Source organism: Mustela lutreola, chromosome 9 (genome assembly GCF_030435805.1).
Source record: "Mustela lutreola isolate mMusLut2 chromosome 9, mMusLut2.pri, whole genome shotgun sequence".
Lineage (NCBI taxonomy): Eukaryota > Metazoa > Chordata > Mammalia > Carnivora > Mustelidae > Mustela > Mustela lutreola.
Genome location: NC_081298.1, coordinates 128,095,501 through 128,121,512, shown reverse-complemented (window position 1 = coordinate 128,121,512; position 26,012 = coordinate 128,095,501). Strand labels below are relative to the sequence as shown.

The 26,012-nt window shown below is 34.0% G+C and overlaps 1 protein-coding gene across 2 annotated transcripts in view; it reads right to left on the bottom strand.

Moving 5' to 3' along the window:
• Nucleotides 1–26,012, bottom strand: part of ATAD2B (ATPase family AAA domain containing 2B) — a 150,457-nt gene that overhangs the window by 39,559 nt on the left and 84,886 nt on the right. For both annotated transcript variants that reach the window (XM_059132520.1, XM_059132521.1), the window contains exons 18-19: nucleotides 17,698–17,884; nucleotides 7,017–7,202 (exon numbers count right to left, since the gene is read on the bottom strand). In XM_059132520.1, coding sequence (XP_058988503.1) covers nucleotides 7,017–7,202; nucleotides 17,698–17,884 — 373 coding nt within the window. The remainder of the gene's footprint in view (nucleotides 1–7,016; nucleotides 7,203–17,697; nucleotides 17,885–26,012) is intronic.

The window sequence follows — 26,012 nt, the reverse complement described above, 5'->3', positions numbered from 1 at the left end:
GCTGGGTTTTTATTCTTCAGTTGTAGAGCTCTTTATTTACTCTGGATATCAACCCTTTATCAGATATATGATTTGCAAATACCTCTGCCGTTCTGTGGGTTGTTTTTTCAGTCTTTTTTCAGCTTTTTCAGGTGGGGTTTGAACTCGTGACCCCAAGATCAAGAGTTGCATTCTCTAGTGACTGTGTCAGCCAGGCACCCTGAAAGAGTTCTAATACTTTCTGGATGTAAGTCTTATCAAGATATGCAATTTGATGTATCTGAAATATTTTTTTCCAAGTCTGTGGCTTGTTTCCTCATTTTCTTAATGGTGTCTTTTTAAAAGTATTTAATTTTGATAAAGCTAACTTTATCAGGTTTTTCCTGGATTGTTTTCTTACATATTATATACATATTTTACATGCTATACTATCATAGCACTACTCATACTGTATTATTTTTTCCAGGTCTCTCTTCCTTCTACACTTTTTTTTTTTTAATACATGTGTATTTTTATTTAAGGGGGTAGGGAGCAGAGGGAGAGGGAAAGAGAATCTCAAACAGACTCTGTGCTGGGTGTGGAGTCTGACCTCACGACCCTGAGATCATGACTGAGCCAAAATAAAGAACTGGACACTTAACCAACTAAGCCACCCAGTTGGCCCACTCTGAACTTTGAATTATTAGAGAACAGTGGCTATCTTTTGGTTTTTCACCTATTTTATTAATTCATTCATTCAATAAAGATTAACCATACTGGAAATATGTACATGTATATTTTATGTGTCAGTTTCTGAGTATTCTGTATGTGTGTACACATAAAGCAGCTAAGCACGGTGAATGAAAGCATGAGAAAAACAGACACTAGACCCGCCTTCAACAAATTCACTTATTATGACAGTGCATTGCACACAATAGGCACACAACAAGTTTTTGATGAATAAACAATGGTTCTAACTTGATAAATACAAAACTTACTTCCCTGACCACTCATCAGCCTAAGCATCACAATATCCAGAAATGGTCTCTCTGCATCTTATAGAGTACAGTGCATTATAAGTGCATGATGTTTGTAATCAGGCAAATCTGGGTTCAAAACTTTGCTCTGCCATACTAGCTGTGAGTTTCTTCATCTGTCAAATGGGAAAATGACAGTAATGCTTTTCTTACTGAACAGTTAAAAAAACTTGTGTTAGATAATAAATGTAACTGGCTTCTACAAGTGCCCGGGACATAGTTGCCTAAGTGGCAGCGAATTTTTCATTACCAAAATCTTTTCATTTTACCTCATTTATTAAATCTTAGAGGTGTCAGTCCCCAGTTTTAAAGGTAGAGTTCATTCAGACTCTAATGGGGAAAATTAATGTTTTAAGACACAAGATCTCAAAGATAAAAGGAATGGGAAATTAGGTCAGAAATGAACCTAAGACAGTGTTCATGAATAAAACCTGCTTTCCTCAAAACAAAGTAAGTAAATAATCCATTAAATAAAAATAAACTGACATTTTACCTTAACATAGTAATAATTCATGCTCATTTACTGCAGATAGTTGTAATTTTAAAAGACTTACAATAACCTCTTTCCTTGTAAATTTTAAGAATCATGTAATTGGTATACAACAAAAATATCAATACTAAGATACTTCTCTTGTATATGTGAATCATTCATCTGAGTTTTCAATGCCCCTACTTGGATTTCTCTACTTAAGTTATTGATTTTTAACTCCCAGTTCCCATGATAAACTGAGAGACACAAAAAGACATGAAATACTGAAATAACAAAATGCTACTTGTAATCTTTACTTTCCTAAGTGTAGCTAATACGATATTTCCTTAAAATTCATTTCCAGGAGGACCTGGGTGTCTGTTAAGTGTCTGACTCTTAATTTTGGCTCAGGTCACACCTCAGGCTTGTGAGACCAAGCCCCACATGGGGCTCTTCACTGGACGTGGAACCTGCTTAAGATTCTCTTTCTTCTGTCCCTCTCCCCCCCCCCCCGCTCTAAAATAAATAGAACAAAAAATAAAATAAAATTCATTTTCAATTATATCATCTTGAGCCTGCCCATAATAATTTAATACCAAAATACATACTATGAATCTGTTCAGAAATGCAAATGCAATTCTTTCTGACCAAAGTTTGTTTTCCTTCCTATATATATTTCTACTTTTTATCTGCTTCCTTGTTTAAAAAAGTCCCTTCTGATGCTCAATCCTCAATTCATTCTTCTAACTCTCCTGAAGAGAAATAATTTCTAATTCCCATGTAACTCAACTAAAATTCTCCAGCTATTCTCAGAAAGAGTCTACAGGGTCCACAAAAGTAAATTTACCTACACTAGAATTTGCAAAAAACAAAAAAGAAATTAGGCTGAACAAGAGTTCAAACCAATGTGGTGATTCAGTGGTAAATTCCTATAATTTATGCAACAAACATTTACTAATTCCAGTGTGTCAAGAAGTAGAGAAGTGAAGGCCAGTAAGACAGTCCCCTCCTCTCAAAGACCCTGTGGTCTAAGTCAGAGGTTCTCAAACGTTTTGGTCTCAGGATCTTATTAAACTAATGAGCTTGTTTATGTAGGTTACATCTGTCTGTAATTATGTATTAAAAATAAAACTAAGAGCACTCCAAATTATGTATTCATTTAAAATCCATTACATACTAACACTGAAAATGTATTTTGGAAAAATATATTCTTTTAAGAAATGTATTTTCCAAAATATGAAATATATATATAAAATAAAATTTAACAAGAAAAATGGCATTGTTTTACATTTCTTCAACTCTCTTTAATGTCTGGCTTACTGAGAGACAACTGGATTTTCATTTCTGCTTCTGCATTCAATGTTACATGTTGTTTTGACTGTAGTCATGAAGAAAATCCATAGTCAAGCAGATATGTAGTTAGAAAAAAGAGGAATGTGACATCTCCCTGAAAGCCTTGTGGGGCCCACAGAAGTCCTTGGATAACAGGTGATCTAGAGCAATGATTTCCAAATTTTTTAATCTAACATCTCATCAGTAAAAAAAATCTGAAAATATCTCTTCTGGTACATTTATTTAACACACTATTTAAATATACTATTCTACTAATATTATCTTTTCTATTATAAAACCTATATACACAAAATACTTAAGATAATATGAAGACAAATGAAGTTCTTTTTTTTTTTAAGCTTTTATTTATTTATCTGACAGACCGAGATCACAAGTAGGCAGAGAGGCAGGCAGAGAGAGAAGGAAGCAGGCTCCCCGCCAAGCAGAGAGCCCAATGCGGGACTTGATCCCAAGACCCTGAGATCATGACCTGAGCCAAAGGCAAAGGCCCTAACCCATTAGGCCACCCAGGCGCCCCAAGACAAATGAAGCTCTAATGTTTTTTTCAATATCCCAATGTACTGCCTTAAGTACAAACTTTACTTTGGGAACTACTGAATTAGGAGAGAGATGTACCTACAAAGAAACATCTACAAGAGAATGCTAAAGAGCTCTAAAAGATGAAATTATTACTTTGTCCCACAAAAAGAAAGTAGTTTTATATTACTAATAAAACACTACCCCTCCCCCAGGGGAGCCTGGGTGGCTTAGTGGGTTAAGCATCCGATTCTTGATTTCGGCTCAAGTCATGATATCAGAATCAGGGAATGGAGCTCCATGACAGGCTCTGTGCTCAGCAGGGAGTCTGCGTGGGGTTCTCTCCCTCTCCCTCTGTCCCTCCCCACCCCTCACACCTGCTTGCACAAGCGCTCTAAAATAAATAAATAAATAAATAAATCTTAAAAACAAAAACATTATCCCAACGGTAACTTAATTCTTTTTTGGTTTTGTTCTATTTATTTTATTTTTTAAAAGATTTTATTTATTTGACAGAGATAACAAGTAGGCAGAGAGGCAGGCAGAGAGAGAAAGAGGGGGAACTAGGCCTCCCGCTGAGCAGAGTCTGATGCGGGACCCTGAGATCATGACCTGAGCTGAAGGCAGAGGCTTAACCCACTGAGCCACCCAGGCACCCCTAAGATTTTATTTTTAAGTAATCTCTACACCCAACATGGGGCTCAAATTCACAACCTTGTGATCAAGAGTCACATGCTCTACCGAGCCAGGACCTCATGACATTATTTTCTACATCAATATTTTAAAGGTTTCATCGTGTTTCATGGAAGAAATTTATAATTTAGCCAATTCTCTACAATATGACAGTTTCCAATCTATGAATAAAGGCTATGATATTTTATATTTTTTGTGTGTGGTCTGCACTGAATCTTTGTGTTAGTCTGTGAAAAACTCTTCAGATAAACCTCAATAAATGGTATTGCTGAGTCAAAATATGTGTGCATATTTAAATCTTTTACTCAGACTGCCCTTGAGAGATTTATTCAACCGCTTTTTATATTTGCCTACTTGACAGGTTAAAATCTGTATTTTACTTTTAAATTATCCACTATTATATTATTTAAACTCAATTAACCAATGTATAATATACTATTAGTTTCAGATAAAGAGTTTAATAATTTATAAGTTGCATATAACACCCAGTGCTCATCACATCACGTGCCTCCTTAATGTCCATCACCCCATTACCCCAACCCCCACTCAACTCCCCTCCAGCAAACCTGTTTGTTTCCTATACTTGAGTCTCTCATGGTTTTTCTCCCTCTCTAATGACCTTCCCATTCAGTTTTCCCTTCCTTCCCCAATCATTCTCCGTTCCACTATTTTTCCCCCACTGTATTTTCTTAAGGCACTCTAGTAACTGGCAGTTTCCTTCTTTTAGAATCACTTGGGTTTTTTGCCACACACTGTCTATTCTACAGATCAGGTACTTTGCTAACCTACAGTTACTTAGTCTGCAACACTATGCTTTTCATTTATTCACCAGATATTTATCAATATGTGCTAACTATTATTCACTACTATCTCAGTTTGTCACCTCAAAAGCAAGCATTCTAATGGCAAAGCTAAAATTTAAATGAAAGGCTTAGGGGCAATGAAGGTTTTCCAAAGAATAGTAAGTATAAAACATGTTATGTAATGAGTAGTCTAAGAATTCTCATAATCTTCTCCCCACAAATGTGAATATGCATGATAGCTTTACTAGCTACTTGGTTAATAATGGCAAAGAACAGAGAAAACAAAAGGGAAAAAAGAGGTGAAATTTCAGGATTCGATATTAATAACTCTTTAAAATTTTAGCTAGTAATTAAGGGTACTAGTAAACAAATAATGAGTAAGCTGAATTCATTAAAAATTATGACAACAATATGGCAATACTGAAAATCTGTATGATATAATATTAACTTTAAAAAACTAAACCAACGGTTAGGCCTGGGTGGCTCAGCCAGTTGAGCGTCTAACTCTTGATTTCAGCTCAGGTCTTGATCTCAGGGTAGTGAGTTCAAGCCCTATTTTGGGCTCCACACTGGGCATGGAGGTTAGTTTAAAAAAAAAAGAAGAAGAAGAACTAAACCAACAATGAAATCGATATGTGAACAGAAAATAGGAGTAGGCAAAATTGCTGTATCAAAAAAATGGGTTCATAAAACCTTTATTTACATATTTTTCAGACAATATAAGGAAAAGAACACTTAATTATATATTCCTAAGAAGAACCCTCAATTATCCCAGATTTTCTTTATCTCTTAAAAAATTATAATGAAACTACTTCACAGTGAGGATCTAATTTTTAAAAGTGGCTTCTAGGTTATGTTCAGGTTCAATCCATTTAAATCAATTTCAAGTACATACCTACTTTATAATACTAAGCATTTTATAGCTCTGTGATTTCCAACATAAATTCACATATACCATCTTACACCAAGAAGTCTGTTTGTTACCCACATTTTATAGATGAGGCAACTGAGGCTATTCTAGGGTCAAAGGTTTATCTAAAATTGAAAGACTAGTAAGTTGGTACAACTTCATTTTTCTGACTCTTACTACATATAGCATTCTACTAAACTTTTGGCCCCTATGATAAAAAAAAAATTGTGATTAATTGTGATTAAGAATATCAGGGGGCACCTGGGTGGCTCAGAGGGTTAAGCCTCTGCCTTTGGCTGAAGTCATAATCTCAGGGTCCTGGGATCAAGCCCCACATCAGGCTCTCTGCTCAGCCAGAAGCCTGCTTTCCCCCTCTCTCTCTACCTGCTTGTGGTATCTCTCTCTCTCTCTCTCTCTCTGTGTCAAATAAATAAATAAAATCTTAAAAAAAAAAAAAAGAATATCAGATTCTGAATAACCAAAAATCAATTATTCTAAATTTAATATATTTACTTACAAAATCAGCAAGACAGCTAACAAGTGCTAAACAAAAAGACCTCAGTAAACAGGTATCTTAATCATAAAATTCTACATAATCAAGGTTTACATTATAGCATTTAAAACACGCAAAACTTTCATATAAACTGTCACCTAGACAAAATATTTCTAAGCATTTCTAAAGGTGATCATTTCAAGACCTAGTAAGCTTAGGATGTTAAAAACACAATTTTTTAAAAATCAATTTCATTCACAAGTTGACTATTTTTTTTCTGTGATTTTACCTTTGTTTCTAATACATTAAATGAGTTGGCTTTTGAACTCAAAAACTAAATACCAGATTTGAAAACTACACACAGCAGAATTGACAGTCAAATTAACAATAATGCTACCAAGGAAAGAACTAAAAGGTCGAGTCCCAGAAAACAATCTACCAGACAGTAAGAACAAGAAGATTAATTGTAATGGAACTAACTGTTATACAGCTTAGGCCTTTATAGTACATATCATACATATGTTGGGCTCTGGTCTAAACATAAATTTTTTCAATCTTCACAGTAACAGTGACAAATCTATCATTAGTCCCAAAAAAGAAAGTGAAACTTAAATCATTAACTAACTTTCTTAAATCACAGAGCTAATAAGTGGTATAACCAAAGCATGAATCTAAACAATATTTATTTTGTTAATAAGTTAAATTTATTAAATAAATTAAATGTGTCCAATTTACAAGATCAACTATTTTGAAACTATAAGGTAAATATTTAATCAGTTCTTACCTCTTCAGGCAGTTCACTGTACATGGTTTCAGAGGTAGACAATAAAAATATAGGTGAAAATGATGGTATATCTTGTAGCAATGTCAGAAAAGTAGCTCTCACAGTTTCACTGACGGCTTCCCACCAATCACCAATGTGAGGCATGTAAACAATACTAGGTACTGTTCTTCGAGCTTCACGAAAAATCTAATTAAGGAAAGAACTGGCATTAAAAATTCAAATTGATATTATTCTAAAGTTTACTCAGCAACCCCCAAATACATGAAATGTGTCAGGCCTGTTACTGCAATTATTCTTAGCTCAAATATTTAAGCCTTTCAAGATGTGATATACAAGTCTCACATAATAGCTTCTATCTACCCTTGCCCCACCTAAAAAAAGAAGGGTGTGGGTTTTTTGCCATTTTGTTATTCCTATTCAGTATTTATTGATAGTATAAAGGTATTAAATTGCTCCACTTATTAAGTAAAGATAATAAAGCAAAACACCAGTATAAAATATGCTGCAAATAAAGAGATAAACATGCACCTCTATGTCACCCGTATCAGAATGATGTATCAGTAAGCACAAAGAAGAGAAGGAAGACATAGTTTCCAAGTTTGTGCACATTCCTTAAAATCACTAAATATATGAATTAAACAAACATTTTTACCACAATGTACCACCCTAGAGCTTAAAATTAATGAACTACCTGCTGAACCACTTGTTTACCTCCTATTACCTTAATTCAATCCTCCATAAAGTAGTCACAAAATACCCTCACATCGCTAAAGAGCAGTAAATAAATTAGCAAAAAGTTCTGAGACACTCCCATTGTGAGAAAATACAAACTAAAGTTTCCTCGGGTGTTAAAGAGAGTCCTAACCGTAGATTCAGTCTCACTCTGCCAACATACGCCAATAAGGACCAGGTTGGCTATTAGTAAGCTGCCAAGCAAAACTACTGCCCTTTACGTATGTATCAACAACAGCTCAACAGCCCATCAACAAATTCTGGTGGGTTAATATGGCATCTCTTCAATACTTTTTCAAGTGAAAGAATAAATGTAAATATCTTTCTCCAATTTCAGAATTCTAGTTCTAAAATCCTCTACTACTTTGCCTTATTTTAAACACGCTTCAATTAACCTGTGTAATGTGCAAGATAGGGAAATAATTATCTAGTGTTTTTTTTATCTAATATTCCAAATGATCAGAACTGTAAGAAACATTCCTAAAAATCAAAATGATTTTCTTTAATGAGTAAGCCTGCCACTTGCATGAATTTTTCAAATGCTACATTTTATAAAGCTTAAACATTCTGTGTAAAATAAAATGTACTGCCAATTTAATAAACCAGATGGAAAATGCTGAAATAAAAATTTCCCCCAAATTGGAAATGTAGATGTTATGATCACTCACATCAAAAGTAATATTTGCTCCTTCCCTTCCTTTAACATTTGCATATCCACCAATCCAGAACAGTTGTACAGTACAACTCCAGGACTCTCAAATTTTGACCTTTTCTGCAAACACGCACCCTCTTATCCTGGATCTTGAAAATCCAAGGATTATTGTTTTCCAAAGTTCTTGTAGAAGATTCATAAGAGAAAAACAAGCATAAATATTGGCAAAAGGAAGGAACCACACAGGAGCACAAAGGCAAGTGAGGCATTTAATCCCCCCCACAAAAAAAAATTGTTACATGCCACCCAAATCAGGGATGGTATGTGTAAGACAGTGACCAATGCCTTTTGTCTTTCCAATTCCCATTCTGTGCCGGTAAAACTAGGGAGAGTCAGCAGGGAAAAAAGTGTGATTACATGAAAAAGACTAATGAGCTATACAGCTTACTGAGAAACCTCACAAAACTAACCACCTAATTCAGCCATGCAAGTTACCACATGCCCAAGGAGAAATGAGAAAACATGCCTTTAAAAAATATAAAATGTAGCCTTTCATTCTAATACTTGTAGGTTAGATTTTCCAGAAATATGTGTTGAGAACATCTAGCTGCTATAAGTACTAAAAAATAAGGGCAAAGCAACAGAAGGTTAAGTAATAAAAAAAACTTTACAGAGCCAGAAGTTAAATAATGCAGTACTACAGGTGTTTTAAACTCCTTTGCAAGGCTGAACTAGAAACAAAAGCATCACCAACTCTAAAGGAGTTGAGGAGTTTTGGGGTTGTTTTTTTTTTCCTATTTCTTTCCTCTCTTCATCCAATTCTCCCCAAATTAACATAGTGAACACGAAATCCTATTGAACTTATTTCCAAAGACTTTAGGAAAGTATCTTTATCAGTAGAACTTTTAAAAATTCCATTTTAAAAGCTAAAGGGGGAAAAGCCAGAAAGAAAAAAGCCTAAAACAAATACAGAAAATTAAAAAGGCTTAGGCTTTCTGGTCCATGAATATATAATTACCTGATTTTATAATTAATCCAACTACATGCAGTATCAATACCCAGGGGCTATTTTCAAAATTTCTCTCCTAAACCTTTACAGCAAAAACATCCTTAATTTCTAGAAAACTTCAAAAGCACTAATAAAACAAGTGTTACTTTTAATTTCTTACCCCATGTAACCTCAGAATATTTAAACTTTCATATTTTCTTTAAACATATAGCCAACCTGTTCTAATTCTCCAGCTTTTTGTAATGAAAATTTGAAAAGAATAGTCTAAAAACAGTATTTAAAAATTCAGAAAAAAAGTTTAATTCTATCGTGATTTTTCCATAATGTAAAAACCGTTCTTCAGCAGTTTGCTGGTAACTTTTAAAGTTGTGGAATAAGATACACTCTGTGAAATTAATTAACCAGATTCAGAGTAGAAAAATAAAGCCTAGTTTTAGTGAAGCGGCAACTGTCTTGGGAACAAGTGATGCCATTTGATAACTAGAAAAATACTCACCTATAGGGTGTCTTGGATTGGTGGATGTGCAAGGTGTAGTAGAAAACAGAAAAACTGTTATAGAGAAAAAAAGACAGTAGGCCAAATTACTGAACCAACCGTTCCAAAATACCTCTGACATGACCAGCACTCTTGCACAAATAAAATGAACAAACACCAATGTATGTGAACTGTTCATTTTGATTCTTTAAACAATATATTCTATTTCCTTCTGGCCTTTTCTTGCCCCAGACGTCATGGTCCCTTATGTAAGTTTTTTTAAAACTTCTTTATTTAAAAAAAAATCACAAACTACTTCCTCTGAATATTAAAGATATGAAAGAGAAAAATCAGGCCATTGAAGTTAAAAGTATCCACATAAGGAGGCACTAATTACGTAAAGTGCACCTATATTTGAAAGAGTTCTTATCACCTCAAAAGCTAAACTTTAAAGTCAGTATTTTAGCCAGCAAATTAAATTGTGTAGTGCATGAAAATTTACTGTATTTTGAAAACTAAGACTATATAGCCCGTAACAAGCCACTTTCTTTAGAAACGGGAAACTAGAGTAATTTTATTTATTTTTTTTAAAGATTTTATTTATTTATTTGACAGAGAGAAATCACAAGTAGACAGAGAGGCAGGCAGAGAGAGAGAGAGAGAGGGAAGCAGGCTCCCTGCTGAGCAGAGAGCCCGATGCGGGACTCGATCCCAGGACCCTGAGATCATGACCTGAGCCGAAGGCAGCGGCTTAACCCACTGAGCCACCCAGGCACCCTAGAGTAATTTTAAATACAAATGTGAATGAAGCAGAAAGCTCCAAGCTAGTACAGCCCTCACATTCCTAAAAGGGGCTATATAAGAGAGAGGGAAACAACATTTTGTCATCAAAATTTCTAGAATCTGTCTTGCTCTTCTGCTATAATTTATAAAACATAGGTAAAAGAAAAATCTTGGGGGCTAAAATATTCTTGCTTTTTATAAAGCACTATTAAAATGCACTGTTAAGTTTATTTAATTCGTTATACCATGCTATCACAAAATATTATAATAAATAACATATCTGCATTACAAATAACTTCCTTTAGTTATTTTCATTGCCTAAGAACATCAAGAATTTCAGTAGATGTGATAAACGCTGGACTACGAAAATTTAATTTGTTTACAACTCAAGAAAAAGAAAATTGTTGCTATAGTAATACACAGAAACCCATGTGCACAAACACAAGAGTATCCAAAGTATACACAGACTGCTATGGAGAAATCCAGAAACCCTTATGCACAAACACAACAGCATCCAAAGATACACATAGGTTAAGTATCTAAATTCCTTCAGGCTATTTAACCAAAAAGGATTTCCCCTGAACATTTCCAAATACAATTTCTTCCTGGGAAAAGAAATACACTAAAATTTTCACCAAAAAAAAAAAAAAAAAAAAAAAATCCTTATTGACCATTTGAAACACCATACAGTATCCAAACTCCAAACTCTCTGACAGATAATATATAAATTTATCAATTCAACCATACTTCTGAATTACTGAAAAAGATAAAATATGAATCACTCATCAATCCTGGTTTTCCTTAATCAACAGCAGAAATAATACAAAAAGCAAAAAATATATATATATTTGAAGGTGTCAGAAAAGGAGAATCATAGCTACGAGTTTTTTAAGAGTGTTAATACAGTAAGTCTTTTAGTGTAGCTACTAACATCTCCAAACTTATTGTAGGGCTCAATAATTACTTGTGAATTTAATGGAACAATCATAAATCTTCCAGGCTATACCAGGGTTTTCTATTTTCCTTGCAAAGCCTTTGGAAGACTATACAACACTCAGGTAGGTAGGTAGGTAGAGAGAAAGATACGGACACACACACACACAGAGAGAACCACTTTATGAACTCTGGCAATTGTTTTCTGTAAAAAATACCTAGTTCCAGTGATTGGCCAAAGTACTACATTGATCTACTCAGCCCTAGAATAGTAACACCCAGATGCAGGTTTAAAGTGCAGATTCCCAGGGCTCACCCTAAATTTAAGGAATCAGAAACCCTGGGAGTAGAGCCAGGGAATCAGAAATTTTAATAAGTACTCCCAGACAACTATTAATACTCACTAAATCTTAATCAACAATGAGAAAACCCTATAGTAGACACTAATCCTCTACTGTTTTCACACAATTTGTAATACTCATCATCAGGTGAGGCGGTATGAAGGAAAAAAGGAAGATTTTCATATATATGTGTGTGTGCACAGGTTTTACAAAAACAGACACAGAATTAAACATGTATGAAGAAATATAAACTGGGTTCTTCCCATGTTCCATTTTACCACATGTATAAATACAGCCCTTTAAAGGTGATTTAAGATTTCTTTCCTTTAAGATTAACTTTCATGTTTGTGTCACATTATTAAATAATCCAATTTAATTTAGATTAAGTATCTTAAAGGCTGGGGAAAAGAGCAAAAGCACAGAAGAAGAATTTGCCACAGACTAAACCACATCTATTTAGAGATAATACTGCCTACAGAAAGACTAGCTCTCAAGAAAGTAAGGGAAAAGGGAAGAAAGGGAATATAGAAAAAAGGAAGAGAGGGAAGAGGTTTCTATTCTTTCCAGCATTTTAGCCCCTGACTAGTATGCTCTCTTTCCCAGGAATTTTATACCTTCTTATACCCACTAACAGCTCCACAAACTAAGAAAAATAAATTCCTCAAATTTATAATGTAATAGTCTCCTTCTGGATTTTTTAGAAGAGACAGTAATATCTTTACAAGTTTAAAATAACTTTAAATATGTATTTAAGATACAAATAATCAGGGATCAACCAGGACAGTTTATCCAGTGTCTGGCCAATGTTCAGTTTTAGCTACCATATCTACAAAATTCTACTCAGTCACTGGGCAGACTGGAAAATCAGATGTAGTCATTCACAAATAAGCTCTACCTCTAACTGAGGACCTTGGAGGCAAAAGCAAAGATGAGATGTCGTATATCTACTAAGTGCAATGTAATAAACCAAAACAATAAATGTTAAGTTTTTGTTCTTTTCCACTACCAAAGGACACCCTTCTCCATCCTCTCCAAGAACACAATAAAAAGTAGTAAAAGACAAGAAATGAGAAAGAGACCTAAGAGTACAGTCAGAATTCAAATTTAGCCCAATGATGCCCAGCAGAATGCAGAAAAAAATCCTAGGATCCCAGATACACCAATATATAGTTTACTACAATGCTTCCTAAGTATGTCCTCACCTATGTCAGTAATGGATTTATGACCATGTACATACACATATAGCCCATAAAGAACAACTATAGACAGAATACCCTCTCACTCTGAAAATGATCCTCTTCCAGTTATTTTATCTTTAGTTTGCTTGATACTGTCAAGCATACATATCAAAAAAAAAAAAAAATCCAAACTGTACAGCAGAGTGTAAACTAAAATGACAAAGTTATATTCATTCCCCAACTCTCCATATTCCTTCCCCCAAGCCAAAGTAATAGTTACTATGTATTTTAGGTTATTCTTGGACAAAATTTCTACTTATATATAAGCACGGATATAAATTTTTTAAGGTTTTTTTTACACAAAGATCTTATTTTGATAAACTCATTTACAACTTGCTTTTTTCATAAATATCCCCTTTCACATATACTCCTAAGTAAATTTATCACCTTCTTGTTAATGGCTTCATAGTACAAAAGGATATACCATAATTTGTCATAGACCATCCCCATTAAAGGACATTTAGTTTGTTGGGTCTTATTTAGTTTGGCAATGCTATACAATGATGTGATAAATGTCCCTATACATCCAGCAGAGACTATTTACAACTAAAACATCTTTAGGAAAAATTCTTTAATGTAAAATTCCTGGGCCAAAAGTTGTATGTAATTAAAATTTTAAAAAAAAAAAAAAGCAGTGCCAAACTATACTCCAAAATCACCAGGCATCATCAATCTTTTCATTTTTTTAATTTTTAAAAAGATTTTATTTATTTATTTGTTTGTTTGTTTATTAAATATTTTATTTATTTATTTGACAGACAGAGATCACAAGTAGGCAGAGAAGCAGGCAGAGGGAGAGGAGGAAGCAGATTCCCCGCCGAGCAGAGAGCCCGACGTGGGGCTCGATCCCAGGACCCTGGGATCATGACCCGAGCCGAAGGCAGAGGCTTTAACCCACTGAGACACCCAGGCGCCCCAAGATTTTATTTATTTATGTCAGAGAGAAAGAGAGAGAGAGAGCATACAAGCAGGGCGAGTTACAGAGTTCCGGAAAGTTGAGAAGCATGCTCCCCACTGAGCAGAGAGCCTGACGTGGGGCTCAATCCCAGGACCCTGAGATCATGACTTGAGCCACAGGCAGATGCTTAACTGACTGAGCCACCTAGGAACCCCCAAGCTTTTTATTTTTATAAACCAGACAGTTGTTTCAAAGTAGTGTCCTGTTGTTGTTGTTTTTTAAAGATTTTATTTATTTATCTGACAGACAGAGACCACAGGTAGGCAGAGAGGCAGGCAAAGAGAGAGGAAGGGAAGCAGGCTCCCTGTTGAGCAGAGTGCCCAACGTGGGGCTCAATCCCAGGACTCCGGGATCATGACCCGAGCCGAAGGCAGAGGCTTTAACCCACTGAGCCACCCAGTGCCCCTCCTATTGCTTTAATTTGCGTTTCTTCAGCAATAAGTGAGACTAAGAATCTTTACAAACTTCTACTGGTTGCTTTTTCTATTTTTTTTCTTCCTATAAATGGCATGCTATTTTGCCAATTTTTATATTAGATTGTAACTGTCATTCCTTCTTACTGATTTTAACGTATTTTTGCATATTTAGGAAACTTACCCTTGAAATGTGTGTTACAAATATACTTTTTTGCCAGGTTGTGCCTATTAATTTTATAAAACAATTATTTCTGCCATGTGTAATTTAAATTACATAAAGTAAAATTTATTCATATCTTTATATTTTCTAGCTCGTGTTCATTGCTTAGAAACTACTTCCTCATATTCAAGATAATAAATATATTGACCTTGTGTATTCTCTTTTTACAGTTCACTGATAATCTAGAGTTTATGTGGAGGCCACAAAAAACGGTAGGAAATCCAGTTTTGCTTCCTTTTTCTTTTTCCCCTCATAGAGTCAGACAGTTTTCCAAGACCACTTATTAAGTAATTCATCTATTCCATAATATCAAATGTCATCACTATTATCATCATATCCTCACCACTGTCATACAATAATCATCATCAGCTACTAAATTCTCATTTCTACACAGGCCTAAGTGTTCACGCTCTCTTCTAATACTTTGTCGGTCCCTGCACAGGTACATATTATTACCATGTTCCATTACATTTTTAAAAACCTGGTAGGGCTCCCTTCATTCTTTCTTTTTCCCTCTACAACTGTCCTTGCTATGCTCCTCCTTCTTTTCTTTTTCTTTTTCTTTTTCTTTTTTTTTTTTTTTAAGAAAGAGAGCATGTGCACAAGCAGTGGGGAGGGCCAGAGAGAGACAGAGTCTTAAGCAGACTCCACACTAAGCACAGAGCCTGATGTGGGTGGGGCTCAATCTCACAACCCTGAGATCACGACATGAGCCGAAATCAAGGGTCAGATGCTTAACCAACTGAGCCACCCAGGCACTGCTCGTATTTATTTTCTAGAAGAAACACAACTTCAACTGTGAGTATATTATACTTGAGATCTCATTTAATTTATACATTGATTTAAAAAAGAACTCACAACTTTACAATTTTGAGTCTTACCAGTTCTCAGCTGTGCAAAGAAGCTGTAGGAGTAGTAATAAATAAAATGACAGCTAACAGGTACTGGATACTATACGCCATCCATACTGGATGAGCTTATTTTAATAATTACAACCACCTTATGTAGCATTATTAACTTCATTTCATAGATGAGAAAATTAAATCTCAAAGAAGTAAGCAATTTCTCCAAAGCTACAAACAATAAGCAAAGTAGCTGATATTTTGATCAATTTGCAATTTAAACTGAGTACATCCTTTGAATTGGAATACAGTAATTAAAAAACAAAGTATATTTTTTATTTACTCAACTGTCCTATTCATTGAATTTTTAGTTTTCTTCTTTTAGACCATGAGAATTAATTGTTTAATTTCTAAGTAAACTTCGTAACTATTTTAAATGGGACTATTTCTTCTACTACATTTCTAACTTGAAAACTATTTTACATTAACTCTGAACATGTCTACCTTACAGAATTCTCTTAATGTCCCCAGTAATTTTTTCAGTAGCTCCTATAAGTTTTCTAAATATACAACTGTATCACAGATAAATATTTATAACTTCAATGTGTTTGTTCCAATATTTATATCTCTCAATGTCTAAATGAATCAATTTTGCATGCTTTAATAATGGTATGTTACTCTTTTGATGTGCTACTAGAATCCATTTGTAGTATTTACTTTATGACCATTGCCTAAGTGAGATTAGTCTTAGGGTTTTCTCTGTATTTTAGTTCAGCATTAAAATGATCTTATCCTTTAAGATTAAAAGAATTTAACCACGAAACTATCTGGATTTGGTGCTTTTTTGATACTCAATTTCTTCTTCCACACTTAGTGTCTGTTTAGATTCTCTCTCCCCTGGATTTATTTTTAACGGTACTGAGTAATTATCTTACTTGCATACAAACTACAATAGTTTTGTATCACTAAAAAAGAAAAATATGAACAAATATATACAGCCAGGATGAGTTAAATGTATAAAACTTGGAACAAATTACTAGTATATAGGTTTCAATTTAAGCCGTGGGTTTTGGGGAAAAAAAAGAGTTTTCTAAGTAGTGAAGTACTGCTAAGATGTTGATACCCATGCAGCTATAAGTGAAAAAGAAATGAAACCAATACTGTTGACTATTTTTAAAAAATACCTACTTCTTGCTACAAGGTACAGAATGGTTTTCAATTAAGTAGTATATATGTAGCTATTAAGTATTTATAAAATGTATCTTAAAAAAAAAAAACAAAAAAATTATGTGCAATGCTCTTAAATGTTACTACTCTAGTGACCTAATGTCAAAAGTAGGCTATATATCGAAGTAGAAAGTGACATTCCTCTCATTTGTTTGTAAGAAACATTAAACATTTAATGAGCACTTACTATGAGCTAGGCACTGTGTCAGAGACATAGAAATAGTGAAGACATGGTCCCTTGGCTCAAAAAACTTATTCCCCTAGCCTCTAGTTCCAACATGACACACTTAAATTCATAGTTATATAGTAAAACTTCAAGAAATACAAACAGCCCCACTAGAACTTTGTACTTCACAAACCAGCAAACATAAAGCAGTTGAAAATGAAATATACAAACACACTTGACTACTAACACAAATATATATAATGTTTAAATTGCTATCATTTTCTACATTAATTTTAAAACCTGACATTTCAAATTGGTTATCATTTCCCCTTCAGTAAGGCTCCAAGTACAGACAGAAGTCTAGAAAGGCTCTGAAACCACAGTGTTGAAAAGAGGATAAGAAAAAGGCAAAAGAAACTTACTTTCTACAGTGTTTAACAGAACCTCAATATAAGAAAGAGGGTATTAAAATTTAAGAAAAGAATGAAATATCATGGCGAAATCTATGAGCTCACATTTAAACATGATATATATCAAAAGGATGCTTGGCCTTAATATTTGAATGTTAATGAATAACCAACAGAAAGTTAATATTCACATTACTGTTCTTTGAAAAATCTTTATCTATAAACACTACAGAGACACAACAATAAGAAAGCTGGAAGTACTCTGATTTGGTACAAACCTACCTGTGCACATGATTCTTCAGGTGTTTTGGCACTAACTGAATAAAGTGCTGGGAGATCTAGTCTGTGCACAGAGAACTTTTCTAGAGTGTGCAAAAGTGCTGGAGCAAGGTGAGAAGTTTGACCTGAGCCCCGTTCTCCAGACAGCAATAATCTTGGCCTGTAAGAGGTTGGCTGATGATATGGTGACCTGCAATACATGTAAGACATGATAATTATTCCAAAACCATACACTCTGACAATCAGTATGAAATATTAGGCAAAATATTTACACTAAAAATGTAACTCCAAATTAACAGAACTTTCTCTTATCCTTATTTAAGTACAGTGAATCATTTTTCATTAATTATACTTCTAAAAATTTTTCTCTGACCTTTGTAATAACCAAGATGTAAAAGTATAAAAATTCATTCTAAAACTATGTAAAAATACCTGGGTATTCATCCTATCATATGCATTAACATGGAAAATGCTTCAGACACTAAGCATTAGTGACACTATTAATTATTAAGGTCAATGTAAGAATTCCACTTCAACAAAGAAGTTGGTATATCTGAATATCATCCAAGATGTAAGACTTTTTTTTAAAAAAGTTAAAATGCTAAATTTTATGTATATTTTACCACAATTTTTAAGATAGAAAAAAAATGTGGGACTTTCTCCGTGGCAGGAAAATTTGGTTTTTCAGCCAATAAAAACTAAACGCCCATACCTGAATACATAATACCTAAAGATCTACAACAGAGAAAGCAAATTTAGGGAAATATATTAAACTAAATTCAACTTGTGTTCTCAAGATTCTACAGCACCATTAAAATGATAAATGAAACAAGTTCATCTACTATCACTATAGATAATGCAGGAAAATTTAAGTAATGCAATAAGAATAAAGCAAATAAAAAATGGAATAGAAATAAATAAGGATAACACTGTTACTTATAAAGGATATGATTATGCACTAAAATAATGCAATTAAAAGAATCAACTAGTAACTGTCAGAACCTACCAGAAGTAACAATTCAGAAGACAAAAATAGAAAAATCAAAACAGATCCTAATACCATCAATAACTAATTTAAGGAAGGAAAGGAGGTCCTATTTACAAATGCAAAAATAAAATAAAACAAACAAAATTAAATATTCTTAGCAAAACTGTAAAAGTATATATACATAATGAGCCTGAATATCAAGATGTCAATTCTTCCTAACCCATTTAGTGTTAACTATAGTTTATAGTATTTTATTTCATACATTTAAAATATTCATATTAAGGCCAACAGACACATGAAAAGATGCTCAAAATCACTCATTATCAGAGAAATACAAATCAAAACCACAATGAGATACCACCTCACACCTGTCAGAATGGCTGAAATTAACAACACAGAAAACAACAGATGTTGGCAAGGATGTGGAGAAAGGGGAACCCTCTTACACTGTTGGTGGGAATACAAACTGGTGCAACCACTCTGGAGAACAGTATGGAGGTTCTTTAAAAAAAAAAAAAAGAACTATCCTGAGATCTAGCAATTCCACTATTGGGTATTTACCCACAGGATACAAAAATACAGATTTGAAGGGACATATGCACCCATTATGTTTAGAACAGCCTTATCAACAGTAGCCAAACTATGGAAAGAGCCCAAATGCCAATAAATAGATAAAGACGTGGTATCTATACACAATGGAATACTACTCAGCCATCAAAAATAATGAAATATTGCCATTTGCAATGACATGGATGGAGCTAGCGTGTATTATACTAAGCGAAGTCAGTCACAGAAAGACAAATATCATATGGCTTCATTTATAAGTGGAATTTAAGAAACAAAACAGATGAGCAAACTGGAAAGGGGAAAAAGGCAGAGGGAAGCTAACCATAAGAGACTTAACTATAGAGAACAAATTGAAGATTGATGGAGCAAAGTGGGTGGGGGGTGGGCTAGATGAGTGATGGGTATTAGGGAGGGAGGGTTGTATTGAGCACTGGGTTTTATATGTAAGTGATGATCACTAAGTTCTACTCCTGAAACCAATATTACACTAAATGCAAACTAACTAGAATTTAAAAATGAGAAAAAAATTAAAATAGTCACATCGAAATCTAAGAAAAAAAAAACTTGAGGAAGACAGAAAGATTTAAAACTTATAATATCTTCTGAAAGAATAATCAAGTAAGAACATCAAGAAAATTTTGATTAAGTGTGCTAGCTCCAATTTCAGAACATTTAAACATGTTTTAGTAATAAGTACTTCATAGAGCTTTAATTTTCTCAGCAATTCTATGAAATACATAGCTTCCTCTTACTAAACAGATGAGGAAACCAAGACTCAAAGAAGTCAGGTATGAGACTATACAAATGAGTGGTGAAAGACTTCAAATTTTCATTCAGGTCCATATACTTGCTAAGCTGAACCACTGTGATAGGATGTACTCTACTTTATATTGAAATATATTACAATGGAATAATAGGATATAATGTAGACTATACCAAATAAAACAAACACAGATCAGAACATAACAGGCACTCTAGGAACCAAGTCACTATAGTTCAAAGAATTTCATATAAGATAATAAGCATAAAAAATAAATGGAATAGAGATGAATTATATTGTTTTTAAAAAGGGAAGATTCAGATCCTCATTTCACAGAAAATTAATTCAAAAAAACAAGAGATTCATATACTTGTAACTCATAAAAAATCTACAAACTTCTGTAACTCAAAAATTACAATCTGAACCAAATGGCAAAAAACTAAATCAGACAAAGAATCTGCCACTAAAAAGAATAGTTCTTAATGTCTAAAGAATTTATGCTTATAGTGTTTTAACAGAAAACAGCTTCCTGGACAAAGGACATAAACAGATAATTCAAAAAGAAAATAGTAATAATACATTATATGTTAATTTAAAAATTTCAAAAAGAAAATAGTAATGTAACAAAATGTTCATTCATTTAATAACTGGAGAATGCTTCCTCAGCCCTGGATACCTAACACCACCAGTTATCACAGAGCTCATACTTTAATAGTATTGAGTGGTAAAAGGAAATAAACAACTAATAAAATCCAGTGTGGTTAACAAGCAGCACTGTTTAAGTACAGAATGCTATGAGAGACCTCAATTAGAGACAAAGGGGTTTCCTGGAAAGTGTTACCAAAGCACGAACTCAACAGGCTACCGGTAGAAAGGACAAATTTTATTGAAGAAATAAAAACAGGATATACAAAGGATCAAAGGCGGCCCCTGGCCCTTTGGAGTAATAGTTCATACATTTAGCTTCTTTTAAGGTTTTAGGGCAATGTATGGGTAAAGATTCTAGGGTTAGGGAGGAGAAGAGGGAAGGAGAATCAGACGATGAAGAGCTAAGAAGGGCTTTGTAAACCATGTTAAAAGTCTGGAATGCGCCAATCAGAGAAAGACAATTATCATATGATCTCCCTGATGAGGAAGCTGAGAGGCAACATGGGGGGCTTGGGGAGTAAAAAAGGAATAAATGAAACAAGATGGGATCGGGAGGGAGACAAACCATAAGAGACTCTTAACAAAACAACTGAGAGTTGCTGGGAGGAGGTGGGTAGGGAGAGGGAGGTTGGATTATGGACACTGGGGAAGGTACGTGCTATGGTGAGGGCTGTGAAGTGTAAACCTGGTGATTCACAGACCTGTACCCCGGGGCTAATAATACATTATATATTAATTAAAATTTTTAAAAATTTTTTTAAAAGTTTGGAATGTGTACTGAAATTAATGAGAAAACATTAGCTTAAGTAGGGGAAGTGATATGATCATACACATGTTTTCAGAAGATAACTCTAGATCACTATGTCAGTAGAGGAAAAGGTTTAAAAGAAAACAAAACAGGAGGAAAGATGATCGGTTAGGAGTCTGCAGTAATAAACCAGGTATGAGATGTTAATGATAATCTAGATAAGAGCAGTGTCAGAGGAAATGAGAAGGAACGGATTAGATACAGAGCAAAGAGAGGAAGGAGTTGAGGATGATGTCCAATTCTAGTCCTAACACCTGCACGGATGGTAGCTCACCAGACTCACAGGAGCAGACGGGAAGACACAGTGCAGTACTTTCTGAAAGATGTGTGGCACACTAAGGGCAACAGGCAGCTAGAGACAGTCTAAAGCTCAAGACCAATGTTGGCTTAAGAAAGATTTGGTGGGGCACCTGGGTGGCACAGCTGGTTTGGTTTTCCGACTCTTAATTTCTGCTTGGGTCATGATCTTGGGGTCATGGGACTGAGCCCTGTGCCAGGCTCCATGTTCAGCACAGTCTTAGGACTCTCACTCTGCCCCTCCCCCCACTCAAATAAATAAATAAATCTTGGAAGAAAGGGAGGAAGATTTGGTAGTTACAGGTCAGAGGAGAGACTTGGTAGTTATTAATAGAGATGAAAAAATTATGAAAATAATGAAATCATCTGTCATCTGTTAGAATGATAAGAATTCATTTTAATACCATTAGCAAGCAGATGTTGGGAAAATTGGTTTTCTCATGACTAGTGGCAATGGAAAAAGCAAAATTTTCCAAAATTAAATTTGGCAATTATGTCACATACATGCTAAAATACATATCCAAGGATATTCTGCAACTCGTCCCACTCCCAAGGACTCCCTTACCTCTTAAGCATTCTCTACATTTTTTTCATAGTGTGTATCTTCTAATACTTTATCTGTCTATTACACTTGTTTTATTATCTATCTCCATCTAAAACAAAAGCTGAATGAGGTCAGGGGTCTTTGTCCATTTTGTTCACGGACATATTCAAGTACCTAGGACAACATATGGCACATGATGGGCACTTTGACAAAATATCTGAATGAGTAAATATGAAAGAACAAATGAATGATTCAAACAAGCAAGAAGATATTATTTTCATCTATCTGGTTGGCAAAGATTTAAAAAGGCAGTGTTCAGAACTGACACGGGTATAGGAAAAATAACACTCTCATATATCAGTGCTGAAAATGTAAATTGGTACAACTGTTCTAGAAATCAATTTAAAAACCTGTATCAAGTTTTAAATGTATATACCCTTTGACATAGCAATCACTGTTTTAAAATTTACCCTAAGCTATGAATCAGATAATGATGTTAAAAATGTATACTGAGAAAGATGCCTATCCAGATCCACATATCTATCATAGAAGAAGAAAAATTGGAAATTTCAATCTTTATTAATAAGGTTATAAAAATTATGGAACATCCAAAAATAAAATACTATGTAGCTATTTTAAAAGAATGACATTAAACATATACTGGCATAAAATAACATTCCCAATATAGTAGATAAAAAAGCAAGTTACATTAGCCTTACAGGAAGATTTTAATTTACATAAAATAATATGTGGGTCTGTCTATACGCATAGAGAGAATATGGAAGTGTGGTCACCAAAACTTTAACAAAAATTACCTTCAGGTGCTTGGGCTTTAATTTTTACTTTCTTCTTTATGCTCTTCTTTATTACTTGAATTTTCTATAGAGTATATCATCTTTCTAATCAGAAAAAACAAAGCTATATTCATTTAGAAAACCTCAGAAAGCTCTGTTTCTAATCCCCTTATGGTAATAAACAGTAAGAAAGAAAACTTATTTTCCATCATAAGGGTTTTCTATCAGATTGGTAGACTTTAAATATCTTGATTTCTATTTCACCTTAAATCTAAATAAAGGTTTCAACACTGTTTTAGGAAACTATTCCCTATTAGAAACCCACCAACAATGCCCAAGCTAGTGTTACCAGAGATCAGTATTAAAGTCATGCTTTCTACCTATCTAGCTAGCACTTTTACTGTATTAATACACACATACTAACACTTGTTCAAACACAAAGCCAAACCAAACCAACAACAACAACAACAAAAACCCACATATAGCCTTTATTAAAGGCCTCTATTCTAAAGTATATGCTTTTTGGAAAGCATGAAAATCCTACTGTCCAACCTACCCCCCAAAAAAATACAATTCCTGATCTACCTATTAAGCTCAGTAATCAATTTGGAAATCCCATAGATAGCTTAAAAAAAAAAATTGGATCCTAGGAAACAAACAGTACAGAGCCTAACTCTGCTACCTTCCAGCACCTTAACCATGGGCAATTTACTTATTTTTCATTGCGTTTTGGTTTCCTTGTCTATAAAACGATGATACCACAAATGCTATATGATTGATGAGAATCCTATATAAAGCTTCAAGCTTTATATACTTGCCTCATGTCTAGTTTATATTGAGCATCAGATGCTAACTCTTATTCCTTCATATTCTGAAGGAGAGCAAATCCTCCTTGACTTCCCAATGAAAGCTTCTAGTTCTGCTATCAAGCATTTCAGCCATTTAACAATGTTTGTCACCCTCAATAAAAAGAACTTCTCCAGAGTAAGAACTACTTTACTCACGCTTATGTTTTCAGTACCTAATACAGTACCAGGCATAAACACATAAAAATTGGGAGAATGGGTCAGTAAATAAAGAAATAAATGAATGGGGGTGCCTGAGTAGCTCAGTCATTAAGCGTCTGCCTTTGGCTCAGGTCATGATCCCAGGGTCCTGGGATGGAGCTCGTATCAGGCTCCCTGCTCAGGCTCCCTGCTCGGGACTGCCTCTCCCTCTCCCACTCCTGCTGCTTTTGTTCTCTCTCTCTCTCTCTCTCTCTCTCTGTCAAATAAATAAAATCTTAAAAAAAAAGAAAAGAAATAAAATGAATGGAACTTATAAAAACATCTAAAACAAAAAAAGCTTACTTCTAGGATATAGCTGTCTCCCTATTAAATAAAAATCACATCATGAACTAGAAATTTTACATAAAAGAAGCTAAAATTAAACCAATTCCTTCAAAAAGTTTAATCCAAACAAAACCATACCATGATATACATTAAATGAGAGAACGTTCTTAATAAAAAATCGGCCTCAAAACTGCACATAAAGTTTTCTAAATCAAAGATATTTCTTTATCACTTTACTGACAACAGAGTTAACTCATAAAAATTGAACAAGTCCTTTGATGGGAGTTTCTTAGCCCCTATTATGTATTTCAAATCCAATTAACTAAACAAATCACACACATGCACATAGGGTAGTCAGGTAAGAATCAGAAAAAAAATGATTATTTGGTTTTCCCTAAGCCAGCAATAAAATAGATTCATGAAATTACCAAAAAAAACCTAAGAAAATGTTCCTGAGGACATAAAAGAAAAGATCTGGAATAAAAGGAAAAGTTTCTAAGAGAAGAATCTTGCTGTTAAAGAACAAAAGAAAAAAAGGATAAATGAAAGTAACTTAATCTCATTTTAAAAAATAAAAAATACGACTTATCAGAGCAAATAATCAAATTAACATTTCACCAAAATCTACATGGGAGAAACTTCAAGCTGAAGACTTAAGTTTGTTCAAAACATCTCGAAAAAGAATTTAAAAGTACATACAATCAATCCAGACTTTTCTAATAAAAGTGCTATTAGACCTACCTGACAGAGCATTCTGGTCCTATAACTATCATGCTAACTATGTAAATGCGAGTGATGAAGCTGCTAGTAGTTGAAAACTATTTGGTCTCTCAAGTTAAAATTACATTAGCACTAAAGCTGTTTCCCCAATAAAGTGCCTGACAAAAGCTGCTTTAATATGAATAAAAGTGAATGTAAACAGAAAAACCATAACATCAGGAAGAAGTAAACTAATGAGGTTTTGGAGAATCAAAAAGTTTTCTGTTAATCTGTTTACTAAGAAACTTCTAATTCAGAATCCTTTTAGTACTCTTAGAATCCCTGAACTATCATCTGACACTTGTTATAATTTAAAATATTCCAGATCATGATAAACATCTCATTTTTGACCATTTTAGTTCAAAATAAAAGGCATTAAAATTGTGGACATAAGCTGACTTTCTAAACAACAACCCTTCCTTCTACCTTGGTTTAAAAAAAAAGAAGAGGGGCACCTGGGTGGCTCAGTCAGTCAAGCATCTGCCCTCACCATGCTGGAATCCAGCTCCAGGGGGGAGTCTGCTTCTCCCTCTCCCTATGCCCTTCCATCCCCTACCACATGTGCTCTTTCTCAAATAAATAAAATCTTTCAAATTAAATAAATAAATCTCCTTTTTAAAAAATCAGTTTATAAAAAAAAAAATCTTTAGTTTACCAATAAACCCATTTATTACCACACAAAGAAGCATACACAGTAAAACTTTCCCAGAATTGTGTCCAAACAGCAGAACAAAAGTCCTCAAAATTACAACCTTGAGTAAAAATACACCATAATTCTAAATATAAAACAGTAAAAATCACTCTAAATTTTTAAAAAATTGT